Genomic DNA, 13,963 nt, shown 5'->3' on the forward strand with positions numbered 1-13,963 from the left:
TCATGACCTGAACCAAAGGCAGACGCTTAACCGACTGCTCCTACCCTTCTCTTTTGTCTAATACAATCATTTAGTACTATGCATTTCTCACTAAACAGTGCGTTAGCTGTATCTTTCATATTCTTATATGTTTTCATTTTCTTTTAGCTCAATATACAGTTGACCCTGAACAACGTGGTTAGTGGTGCCAACAACCCCCCCCCCCAATGTGGTCAGAAATCTGTGTGTATCTTTTGATTCCCCCAGAAGTTAACTACTAATAGCCTACTGTTGACTGGAAGCCTTACTGATAAGATAAACAATTGATTAACACCTAGTTTGCATATGTGCTATATACTGTATTCTTAAATGAAATAAGCTAGGGAAAAGAAAATGTTATTGAGAAAATCATGGGGTGCCTGGGTGGCTCAGTCAATTAAGTGTCTGCCTTTGGCTCAGGTCATGATCCCAGGGTCCTGGGGTGGAGACCCATGGGGAGCTCTCTGCTCTGCACGGAGTCTGCTTCTCCCTCTCCCTCTGCCCCTTTCCCCTGCTGGTGCTCTCTCTCTCTCAAATAAATAAATAAAATCTTTAAGTTAGAAAATCAAAAGAAAGGGAAAATACATTTAGTGTACGGTATAGTAGTAGAATGAGGCACCCCACATCTTGTTCTCACCCTACGTTCACAAAGCTGGATCTTGGAGTGACACCTGCTTCTTGCTCCTCTACCCAGGAATGTGGGAAGGCTCCTTCCAAGAGGAGTCTGGGGCAATGCAGAGAACCAGGGAAGGCAGATCACCTTTACCCATTTCTCTAGGTCATTTGCTGTACCTGACCCCTTTTATGGGGTTCTAACACAGTTTCTGCTTTCAGGAAATGCTGACAAGTGTGGATGTGCCAGTTACCTGACAATATTAACTCCCCACCTGGAAGAACTTTCAGCACCATGTACAGTGCCCTCTCTGTTGTCCGCTTTAGGCTTCTCCGTGGTGCTGTCCTGACCTGCCCCCCCCCCCCCCCCCGCCCCCAACACATATCCATGTTCTCCCAGACCCCTTGATTCAGGAGGTGGGGTGGGTTATTATTCACTGGTCCTTGGTCAACTCCCACTAGTGAAGGGCATTGCTGCTTATGCGAGAATCCCTCCCCAGAGCCAGTTCCTTTGTGCTCCTCATATCAAGACCTAAGTGAACACGTAGTTGGATGAGGAATGTCTGTATCAGGCAAGAGACTTGCTGTTCCAGCTTTCTCTACATCTTTCCTCAGCCTTCCCTTTGCTTCTAGTCATTTGGTGATTCTGTCTTACTTTAAAATCACAACACAAAAATGCATGTTTATTGGGAGTGGGAGCACATGTAAATGGACCCATGCAGTTCAAACCCTTATTGTTCAAGGGTCAGCTATATTATCTAATTTTCCTTGAAACATTCTCTTTGGCTCATGAGTTATTTAGAAGTGTGTTACTTAAATTTGAAGATTTTTCGGTTTTCTTTCTGCTATGGTTTTCTAGTTTGATTCCATTTGGTGAAAGTACACACATATATGTATTCAATTCTTTTAAATTTTTGAAGATTTGTTAAGTGTGATCCTGGATGTGGTCCCTTTTGTTGAAGGTTCATGTGACTTGAAAAGAAGTGTTCTGCTATTGTTGGGGAGTGTTCTTTAAATGTCAGTTATATCCCAATTAGTTAATGTTATTTATCCTAAATCCTTACTGCTTTTTTGTCTAGACAATCTGTCAGTTATTGAAAAAGGTGATTGACATCCCAAACTGTAATTGTAGATTTTATTATTTCTCCTTTTCATTCTGTCAGTTTTGCTTCATGTATTTTGAAGCTCCGTTGTTTGGCGCATACACATCTGACACTGTTATGCCTTCTTGGTCCCTATTATCATTATGCAATGTCCCTCTTTGTCCCTGGTAATTTTCTTTGGTCTGAAATGTAGTTTGATATTATCTAGCTATCAAAGCTTTCTTTTGTATAGTCTGCACTCTTAATCTTTTTACTTGTATCTACTTTGGACTTACCTATGTCATTGTATTTGAGGTAAGTTTACTGTGGGCAGCATATAGTACTTTTTCATCCATTCTGACAATCTCTGTTTTTTAATTGGTGCATTTGTGTCATTTACATTTGATATAAATGTTGTTATATATCAAGACTATGGAATGTTATTCAAGATTATTTGTTTTTACCTTAAGAAGTTTATCTTCAGTTCTCAAAAGTTTTCAAAAGTCCGGGCATGGTTTTCTTTGGATTTGTTCTGCTTGGGTTTCACTAGGCTTCTAGAATGTGAGGTTTAACTTTTTTTGCTACGTTTGGTCATTTTTTAGCTATCGTTTTTTTCCAAATATTTTTCCAGTCCCCTCTGTCCTTTACTTTCTCATCCTGGGGCTCCATTTACATGATTTTTAGACCTTCTGCTTTTGTTCCATGGGCCTCTGAGACTTTTAATTTTTTTTCAATCTGTTTTCTTTTTGTTTGTCAGATTGGGTAAATTCTGTTGATATTTCTTCAGGTTCACCAGCTTTTTCTTCTGTCCTCTCATTCTGTTAATGAGCATACCAAAGAGGTTTCTGTTTTACTTACTGTATTTTTTAATCTTAGAGTTTCTATTTAGTTCTTTGGATATTCTCTTTGCTGAAACTCTTTTTCTACTGATTTCAAGAGTATTCATGATTGCTTATTTGGTCATTTTTATAATAGTTTCTTTAAAACTTCTGTCAATCCATTTCAACATCTTTGTCATCTCAGTCTTGGTATGATGAGTAATTTTGGTTTATACCTTGGACATTTTGAATACTGCATTGTGAGACTTTACTATTTAAATAATCTATTTTAGGGTGCAGATGATCCATTTAGCTTTACAACATACGTTGTAGTCCACATTTGTGTGTTGTATAACAAATGTCAATTTAATTTTAAAGCCTTTATAGTACTGCGCTGGTTTTCCCTTTTTATATGCTGCCCAAAAGATTATATGAAACCTAGGCATTATTTCACACTGTAGTTCTGTTCTTAAGCCATTTGCTGTGTTGGTTCTGATAGATTTCACCCATGGACTGTTCAATATATGACCATAACTTAATTCACATATTTAAAATATGTCCTTGTCTAACTCCCACCTCTCTGTCCCTACCCCTACTTTTTAGGTGTGAGGGTGAGGGGTGTCATTTTATTTGCCTGCTTTAGTTTAATGAGGCATGGAGTGGCCACTGTGATAGTAGGGAGGTAGGGGCAGAATCTCTTTGCTTATGTTTGTTTAATACAGGGCAGCTTTGGTCGGCAGGCCTTTATTTCACAGAGTGTGCAGTGTCAGGTGAGGAGGGGAAGGATGTTACTACTGCTTTTCTTAGTGGAGGGTGGTGGTAGTCAATAGGACTCTATCCTACAGTCTTTTAGGCACATGGTCAAGAGGGAGAGGAGTACTGCCTCTCTAAGCCTTAATTCAGGGCAGATATGGTTGACAGGTCTCAACTCCAGCAACTCCACAGGGACTCCCTCTTTAGTGGAGAAGGGAAGGAATGATGTCTCCCTTTGTCTTACTGTAGGGTAGGGATGGTTGACAGGGCTCTATTCCAGTTTTCTTAGAACCTAGTGTTGAGGGCATCAACTTCTTTCATACTGTTTGCCTGGAGTAGCATAGGTCTAGTTAAAAGGGTTTGGCCTTGTCGGGCCACTCAGAATGGGCTGCCAGCTCCTCTAGTGCCCAGGCCATGATAATAACCCAGGAAAATTCACTACAGGTTTATCTCCGTATTCCTAAAATCCCTAGACAATCCATTTTCTCATTACTTATCCCAAGTTCGTGATAGTTATTTCATAGATTTTTGTCAACATTTTAATTTGTAATTAGAGGAGTACAGTGGATTGTGTTTACTTAATTTTGTCTGGAAATAAATTCTTGAAATATGGAAGAGAAGTATTACTCTAAAATCTGCTATACTTATTGAACATATTGATATTTCTCTTTTGTGAAGGGCTGGAAAACATTAGCACAGCAAATGGCAGTTTAATAGCCTTATCACGATGGAAGAAAGCCTAAAATTAAAATGCAGTGGACAAGATTTCATCATGGATAATGGTCAGAGCCATTGGGGCAGGTGGAAAAAGAATGCCAGGAACTCTAAGAACTGTTATTATTTAAACCACATTGTCCCCTCTCCAGATCCTATTCTTGTTGAGGTCACCAATGCCATTAGGCAGCCTTTTGTCTAGGGTTACAGAATGTGAGGACATCTGGCTATGCTTTGTGTTTCTCATATGGTGTTCCTGTTTTGTTGCCGTATGTCTGTCTGTGTGTACCTTCTGGAGACCCAGAATGCGTGTTTGAGCCTGGCACCAACCTTTCTCTTCACAGTGGTTTTTGAGTCATCATGCTCTGTTAACAGGTTCATCCGTCCCATCATACCCTCATGTCTGGCCCTAGATCCAGATCCTCTGAGGTCTCCATTTTTCAGATAGGGATCGAAGACCCTTTCTAAACATACAGTAAGTGATATTCATTTTAACAGATGCTAACATATTTATAAAGTTTAACATATCAATTCAGTTTAAGAAGGAAGGGAAACTTCAACTTCTGAGTTGGAGTAACAGGAACTGCATTTACTCATCTTCCTGAAACGACCAAAAACAACAAACAAGAAGTACAGAAAGCAAGAATTTTCAAGACACTGGATATCAGGCAATGAAAGTGAATGATGTCCAATAGGAAAAAATATATGTGAGCCCTAGCCAAGCTTACTGCTGTGAGAGAATTTCCAGCCCACTGTCCAGAGAGAAGGAACCCAGAAGAACCTGATGGTATCCTTGAGATGAGAAAACCTGGCTGTGAGACTGGAGCCACCAGGGAAACCAGAACTCACAGGGCAGAATACAAGGCAGGAGAGAGCTGCACAAAATGAGAACCTCAGTGTTCTGCTGCGGGTTCCCCTCAGTTACTCTAAATAATACCGGTCAGCTCATAGGTGTGAGGAAAACTATCTAAAACTAGGGGAAAAAAACTTTAGAAAGGATTATAGAATTATCTACTACTCATTCAGGCCAGGGAATAGTGACTAAAACTTCCCACCTGGCAGACCAGGAAAAAAAAACAAACAGCAACTTCATAATTCATGGACATTGGGCCAGAGCTCAGGAAGTTCTTGCCTCAGTGGTGGAGAATAATTATTACTGTTCAGAGCACTACTCTGGATCCAGGTAACTTTCCTAAAAGCAAGACCTGGAAGGATCAATCTGTTTTAAAGTAACTTTCTCCCAGAACAATGCTCAAGAAAATTTATAGGAATATAAAAAATTTTCAGTACCTAATGAAGTAAAATTTACTATGTCTGACATCTGTACCAAAATTTCTAGGCATGAAAAGCAGCAGCAAAACGCAACCCATCATGAGAATAATTAATCAGTTAAACCTACCCAATAAGGATACATATGATAGAATTATCAGAAAAAGATATGAAAAAGGAATATAGCTATATCCCATATATTTAAAAAGTTATGCAGAGACATAGAAAATATGAAAAATTATCCATGTGATCTATGGCTTCAATAGGATTCCAATAAAAATTCCATCAGGATCTTTTGTAGAAATTGACAGGGGCTCTGGGTGTCTCAGTCGACTGGGCGTCTGCCTTCAGCTCGGGTCGTGATCCTGGTGTCCAGGGATCGAGCCCCGCATTGGGCTCCCTGCCCAGTCGGGAGCCTGCTTCTCCCTCTGCCTGCTACTCCCCCTGCATGTGCTCTCTCTCTGTGTCAAATAAATAAATAAAATCTTTGAGAAAGAAAAAAGAAATTGACTCATTTTAAAATTCAGATAGACATGAAAAGTAGAATAGTCAAAACAATTTTGAGAAAGAAAAACAAGTTGGAGATAAATCACTACCTGATTTCAAGACTTAGAAAGCTATAGTAATCGAAACAGTGTGGTATTGGCATAAATACAGACCCATAGATCAATGAAACATAAGTGAGAGTTCAGACATAGATCGATGCACATTGGACAACTGAACTTTGACACAAAGACAATGCAGTGCGGAAAGGATGGTCTTTTCAAGAAGTCCTGCAACATGTGAGGCACCCATTTAAAAGAAAAGAAGTTTATATCCTTATGTCAAATACTAAAACTAAAGCAAAAGATTGTAAGCCTTGGAGAGGGAAGCACAGCCACCCAGGTGGCTCAGTTGGTTAAGTGTCTGACTCTTGATTTCTGCTCAGGTCATGATCTCAGGGTTGTGAGATTGAGCCCCATGTCAGGCTCCATGCTTAGCATGGAGTCTGCTGGAGATTCTCTGTCCCTCTGCCCCTCCTGTTCTGTGCACACGTGCTCTGTCTCTTTAAAATAAATCTTTAAAAAGAAGCATAGGAAAAAGATATCTCTGACGATGAGGAAAGCAAAAATGTCCTAGATACGATATAAAAAAAACCCCATGATCCGTAAAAGAACAAATGGATAAAGAAGAAAAGAACAAATGGATAAATTGGAATTGATAAAATTTAAATGCTTCTCCTCAAAAGTAACTGATGAGAGGATAAAAACAAGACATAGAGTGATAGAAAATATTTGCAATTTATGTATCTCATGAAAGAATTGCAAACAGAATGTGTATAAAACTTTTGAGAATCAATATTAAGAAAACAAATGACCCAGTTAAAAAATGGGCAAAGGGATTTGAACAGATACTTCAACAACAAAGATATACAAATGAGAAATAAGCACATGGAAATGTGCACAGTGTTGTTAGTTGTTAGGGAAACACATAATAAAACCATAGTGAGATACTGCTATAAATCTATTAAAATGGCTAAAGTGAAAACAACAACAACAACAATAATGAAGAAACCGAAAACTCACCATTGCAACTATTGCCAAAGATATGAGGCATCTGGGACTCTTATACGTTACCAGTGGAGTGGGAAATTACACAACCACTTGAAAAGAGTTAGGCAGTTTCTTGTACATTTATACATGCATTTGCCGTATGATTTACCATTCCACTCCTAGATATTTGTTCAAAAGAAATGAAATCCTGTGTTCAAACAAATACTTGTGCCCAATATTTTAGCAGCTTCAATTGTAGTAGCCAGTACCTAGAAACAATCCAAGTATCGGGGCGCCTGGGTGGCACAGCGGTTAAGCGTCTGCCTTCGGCTCAGGGCGTGATCCCGGCGTTACGGGATCGAGCCCCACATCAGGCTCCTCCGCTATGAGCCTGCTTCTTCCTCTCCCACTCCCCCTGCTTGTGTTCCCTCTCTCGCTGGCTGTTTCTATCTCTGTCAAATAAATAAATTAAAAAAAAAATCTTTAGAAACAATCCAAGTATCATTCAACAGGTGAAGAGAAAAACATAACACCTGTAATGGACTATCACTTTGTAATATAAAACAATGGACTACTGACATCTGAAACAACTTGAATGAATCTCCAGGGAATTTGTAGAGTCAAAAAAAATCAGAGACAAACTGCACGTTACATTCTTCCACTCATAAAAAAACTCTGGAACATGTGAACTGATCTACAGTGAGATGAAGCATATGAGTAGGGGTCTGGGAAGGGGGAGTACTGAGAATGATGGGAAGGAGAGAATATAAAGGGGCACAAGAGAACTTTGGAGTGATGGATGTTCACCCTCTTCCTTGTGATGGTTTCATAGGTGTATACATATGTCAGTACTTAGGAAATTCTACACTTTAAATCAGTTACGATTAAATCAAGTTGCTAAAAAACACAGAAGACCTATAATTATTAAAATTGTATGATATAAAAACTTTTGTCATTAAAAAGGGAAAACTTAAAACTCCCCACTCATGTTCTCTCTCTCTCTCTCTCTCTAAATAAATCTTAAAAAATTAAAAGGGAAAACTTAAGTACTGAGCAATGGGAAATTACCAATTTCTGTAAATTCTGGATAAATGAACATGAATGTATTGATGGAAGTGGAGAAGGTGTTGGAGTATGCAAATTCGTGTACTAAAATGAGTTATGAGTACTAATAATGTTTTGATATAGTTTTCCTTATAATTAGGATATATTTATATTGAATTTTAGCCAATAATCTCCAAACACCAAATTATGGGCATTTAGATAAAAATCTTGCTTAATAACCTTTGATATTATAAGAAATGGTTTTCTAAGTACCATTTTTTATAAATTAATTGGTGAAAATATAATATGGAAACTTAAAATTACTGAATATATCTTCCAACACTAAACTTAATCATTTTTCATTTTTTCAGGGCCCTCTGTCCTTAACTTTGGTGATGTTTGTGTGAACTCCACAAATACTCGTCTACTGCATGTTATTAATATGCTACCTATGCATATTTTGATCCAGTTAGATATTAATTTGGATGAACTTCAAAAAACCAACCAGTTTTCATATGTGATTCCGCCTACAGCTAGTACTTATATTTCAGTGGTATTTGAATCTCCCACCATTGGAAAATTTTGGAAGTAGGATTCATTTTTGAATTTCTGTATGCTAAAATCAAAGTGTCCTTTTGTTGAAAATGTATTTTTTTGATTCAGTAATTGTAGAATATGTTACGTTTGGTCCTCAAACATAGGAACTATATGTGCATCAATTTGTAGATTTGTAGATTGATATTTCAGTGATAGCCTGTCATGAACACTTTGATGTATTGCTTACTAAGGATTAATTGTGGGTGTTAATAATATATGCATTTTTATATGTAACTGAATTCTGTACCTGCAGATAGCTTTTTGTCGGTTAAGTTTGACTGCTGTTGTTGTGTTACAGGTCTTTCACCTTTACAGTGAACAATATACCTGGTGGTCATATCCTAGTGATGGCAGTTGTCATGCCAGTAAAGCTTGAGCTATCTTCAGATGAGCTAGTATTGAGACCACAAGGCTTCTCTGTGAAAACATGTTTTATGGGGTCAGTTGGATTGTATAATCATCAGAATTATTTTGCCAAATTTAAATGGCAACCAGTAAACACAAAAAGAGGAATGGCATTTTCCATTCGTCCAGCTGAAGGTAATAGTTGATTCTGTTTGTTTGATTTAGACACTCATTTATTCATATGCTCAGCAGTAATCATTTATTGAGTATGAGCTGTGTAATGGTGCTAAAAATAGAAGCAAATCAGACATAGTCATTGGGGCATTTATTTTTACATATATAAATATATAAATTTGATTTGAAAATATGGATCCTGTATTAGGGTTCTCCAAAGAAATAGAAGCAATAGGAAATATATAGAGAGAGGGAGAGGGGGAAAGAGGGAGGGAGGAGGTTTATTTTAAGGAATTGGCCCATACAGTTGTGTGGGCACCCCAGTAGGCTGGTAGACTGGAGACCCAGGAAGGAATTGATGTTACAGTCTTGAATCCAAAGGGACTTCAGTTTTTTCTCTTCAGGTCTTCAGTTTATTGGATGAGACCTTTTCACATTGTGGAGGGTAATTTTTACTCAAAGTCTACTGATTTAAATGTTCATCACGTCTAAAAAATACCTTTACAGTGATATCTAGCCTGACCAAACAACTGGGTACTATAGCTTGGCCAAGTATGGCCAAGTTGACAAAATAAATCATCACAGATACTGATGAACACAGTATTGTTTTGTTTAGTTTTAGTTTGATAACGGTGATAAGATATGATTCAGAATGACTTAGATTTTGTTAGATTGTGAATGATTTTAGAAGCATCCACAAATTCTTTATAATCAATATTTAATACAGGTAATAAAATCCAGTTAATAAAATTAAAAACTAAAATTGTCATTTAAACAAGTAATATTTTAATTAATAGAAAATAATCTCCGGTTTACTGTTGGTGGTGATTCCATATATTTGTTAAGTGTACGGTTAACATTGTTTTGGCTGTTCCCCAGAATCTATACTTCCACATGATGTGCCTGCCACGAAACTGAGCCCTGGTAATTGCTAAAGTGTTACCTAGTAGCCTGTCAAATTTAGCAGACATCATTGTGATGTGCTGTGAGGACCTCATGAGGGCACAGGCTATTGTTTAAAGAAATAAGGTGGCAAGTTAGAAGTTGAGTGATGAAGGACACCTGGATGGCACAGTGGATTAGGCGTCCCACTCTTGATTTGGGCTTGGGTCTTGATCTCAGGGTCAGGAGATTGAGCCCTGCATCGGGCTCCTTGCTGAGCATGGAGCCTGCTTGAGATTGTCTCTCTTTCCCTTTGCTCCTACTCCGCCCTCCCACCCCACTCCTGCTTGGATGCGTTCTCTCTCTTAAAAAAAAGATTTGAATAATCTATATAGTATCTTCATTTTATGTATGTGTTCTGCCTTTTCAACTAGCTGGAAGGATCTGGATTTTTGTATCGGCAGTGACACATGTGGTGTTCTGTAATCAGCTGAAGTCTATTTCTGCATGAATGGGAAGTAAAACAAACTTTGGGGTTAGATAAAGCTGATTTCAAAACTAGTCTTAGCTTCTTCGAGGTTTGTGATCTTGAGAAATGTACTCTATAAGCACTAGTTTCCTTATTTATAAAATGGAGAGACTAATATATCTCATAAAGATTAAATGTAGGAAGAGTCCTTCTGTAAAGACTGGCAAAGAGTAGTTGTCAAAGAAATAGATAGCCGTTTGGTTACAAAAATTTGCAAAATCTGTTTGGACTTCTTTTTTTCCCTGAAAATGTCCTCAGAGTAGTAATAGCCTCTCATACATCTAGCCAGCCATCCCCACTATCAATTACTTGTTCCCTGCTTCTTCCCTCTGTTTTTCCTTCCCTACGTTCTTCCCTTCTTCCTTCCACTCCTTCCCTCTTTAGTTCTAATTTAGGAATATTCATCATTTGGGATCTAAATAGGCCATATTTCAGATCACAGAGAAGTACTGGTTTATAGAAATCTTGCCGTAGGTGTATATTCTTATAGCAGTCATTCCAGGTCATGATTTTTATGTAAGTCTACTGGTGTTTGTAATAGGGAGTGTTAAAAACAAGCTTCAGTATTAATTTAAATTCACTTAATTTTAGTATGGATATATTCGTGGATCTACACAGTGGTAAAGTAGTACTGTACCTTCATTAGGGATGGAAATCATTGCTATAGCCATATTTAATCTTTTTATTAACATGTATTGATTTAACAAATCCCAGATTATAATTTACTAAGTATTCAAGCTATACTTCCATCAATATTTGGCAGATTCATTTGACCAGGCTCTATTTTTATTATTAATACTGGTGAGCCTGAGTCCTGCCTTGGTACTAGAGAAAAACTGAGTGAATAATCAGAGAAGAGAGAGAAAATACTTCCGCACATTTCAGAGATTCTGGATAAACGTTCCCTTGTTGTTTTGAACAGGCATCACTTTGTGGTAGTTCTATTATCTATATTCGTTACAGGTTTAATAGAGCACATGATAAGGCACTGAATATGTCTGGAAAGCCCAGTGCTTGGCACATTTCCTTGTATTTCTCCATCCTAACCAGGGCTGAATGGGTGGGGCTTTCCCCTTGTGCCTCCGGTGGAAATGTAGTGATGATGCTTGATTTGACAGAAGAGAAGTGGATTTATAATATTATGAACTGGAACACTGGTTATGCTTCTCATAATTGTTAGAATTCTTATTTTTACAGGGGTGGTTTTACTGTTTCAATTTCTTTGGTGGCTCATAACATCTGCTGCATTTTTCAATCAAAGCACAAAACACAAAGAAATTTAATTCCAAATACAGTGTTTTTGAGTAATACCGTTAGGCTTTAAGTACTTTTAAATTTTTTTAGAACACAAATAATAAAGTACTCAAGTCTGTTTCATATAGCTTTGAAGAAAGTGTGCATAATTCATATTATATACATGGGTTTTTCTTATGTCATTTTCCTTTTGTTGGTCAGAATATTCATATAATAATTAGTTTTGTTTCTGCCTCTTTGTTAAAATAGAAAATAACTTTTTCTTATTTTATTTTTCTTATATCCCTTTCGCTCTAGTGGTTTTACACCCTGAGTAATACATTTAATCCTGTCATTGTCTATATTTTTGTAAACTAAAGTGATTATTTTTTTTTTTTTAAAGATTTTATTTATTTATTTGACAGAGATAGAGACAGCCAGCGAGAGAGGGAACACAAGCAGGGGGAGTGGGAGAGGAAGAAGCAGGCTCCTAGCGGAGGAGCCTGATGTGGGGCTCGATCCCGGAACGCCAGGATCACGCCCTGAGCCGAAGGCAGACGCTTAACCGCTATGCCACCCAGGCGCCCCTAAAGTGATTATTTCTAAATTAAATTTTATGTGGTGATTGTCCTTTCTCCCTGAGGTGTGATGTATTTTGGATTAGGGTTTAGGTTGTGGGTGTTGCAGGCGGCGAGTGTAAGAGTGGATTGATGTTTTCTAACATAGAATTGGGCTTCTAATTTGACTTTTTCATTCGGTACTGCTTGTGTTTATGCTTGTGTTTTTATCCGTGTTGTCTTTAATCTTACTGAACTCTCGAGTCAACTCAATCCTCACACTTGTCTTCAAGCAGTTTGCTCTCACTGTCTTTTGGTGAGACGCCCTTGGCCGTGTATAGAACCTGCCCTGCCAATCCCAGCCTTGCTCAGTGCAGCCATCTGGTTTATTTCCCGTTTCCTGACATACATAATATTCCCGGAGAAAAATAAATAGTCATGCTGATGGAGGGGAAAATAATTACCTCAAGCTGACCTGAAGGGTCAGCTGTTCTCAACGCTTAGCATGCTCAGGTGTCTTTATAGATGGTGTCAGGTCTGCTTTCTTAAAGTTACTTCTAATCAGCCTTTTCGACACCACTCTTCTTCCAGCATGGTCACTTGACTTTTATACTCTCCCCAGGCTTTGTCCTCCTGCAGAGTTTCTGTTCATTTTTCGCAATTCAAATGCCATCTTCTTATAATGAAGTTTCCTCCACTTCTTGGGCTAATTTAGGCTCCCCCCCCACCTGCTCCCACTGTGTATTTGTTATGTCATCTGTAATTATTTGTTCATATCTATATCCTATTGTAATAGATATTGCTAAGCCCATATGTGATATCCATTCCCCTTTATAAGAGGACTCTCATTTTGTTGGGAGAGCAACGTTCATATCTAGAAATCTGTTTTTCCCAGCTTTCCTTGCCAATGAGATATGGATAGAAGTTTCTTTTAGCTCCATCTTCCTTCTTCATACCAGGCGCTGTTTGAAGTACGTCTTCATATATTAGCTTCTTTAATCCCTACGGCAGTTCTCTAAGTTACATAACAACTGTTATCCCTGTTTATGTCTGAGAAGGCTATGTGACATATGTTAAGTAAATTGTCCAAGGTCTCAGCTAGTAAATGGCAGAGCTGAAATTGGAACCAGGGGTTCCAACCCTAGAATTTGTGCCTTTTTTTTTTTTTTAAGATTTTATTTATTTATTTGACAGAGATAGGGAAGGGGGAGCACAAGCAGGGGGAGCTGGAGAGGGAGAAGCAGGCTCCCTGCTGAGCAGGGAGTCCGACTCAGGACCCAGGACCCTGGGATCAAGACCTGAGCCGAAGTCTGACGCTTAACAACTGAGCCACCCAGGTGCCCCAAATTTGTGCTTTTTTAACCACTACACCATGACACCTTTCTACGTGGAGGAAAGCCACATAGTAAGGAATGGTAGTATAGGAAGCTAGAGGTATCATTGCTCCTTGAAGGCACCATCAACCTGCTAAGGCAGCCCTGGAATACTGATCTGTGGACTTCTGATGGCCTAAGATGAATAACCCCCTATCTACCTAACCCACTGTAGCAGGACTTTTTGTTACTGACAGACAAATAGAATCCTGACGGACCACTACTAGACTGTTAGCTTTTCTGGGAGCAGTATCTTTTCTTTTTATAAATTACTGTGCCTACCATAGCATTAGCGTTCAAGAGTATTAATAATAAAATCTGACACTGGGTGCGTTCTGGGCATCACACACTGTTAATTGCTTTATGTGTGTTGTTCCTTCCCTACACAGCCACTGCAAAACTAAGAGGTAGGTACTGTGTTGTTTTTTTTT

The 13,963-nt window shown here is 38.4% G+C and overlaps 1 protein-coding gene across 1 annotated transcript in view; it reads left to right on the forward strand.

Moving 5' to 3' along the window:
• The window catches only part of CFAP47 (cilia and flagella associated protein 47), a 484,475-nt gene that overhangs the window by 56,348 nt on the left and 414,164 nt on the right, over nucleotides 1-13,963 (forward strand). The window contains exons 14-15 of the mRNA XM_034649559.1: nucleotides 8,214-8,430; nucleotides 8,738-8,979. Coding sequence (XP_034505450.1) covers nucleotides 8,214-8,430; nucleotides 8,738-8,979 — 459 coding nt within the window. The remainder of the gene's footprint in view (nucleotides 1-8,213; nucleotides 8,431-8,737; nucleotides 8,980-13,963) is intronic.

Source organism: Ailuropoda melanoleuca, chromosome X (assembly GCF_002007445.2).
Source record: "Ailuropoda melanoleuca isolate Jingjing chromosome X, ASM200744v2, whole genome shotgun sequence".
Lineage (NCBI taxonomy): Eukaryota > Metazoa > Chordata > Mammalia > Carnivora > Ursidae > Ailuropoda > Ailuropoda melanoleuca.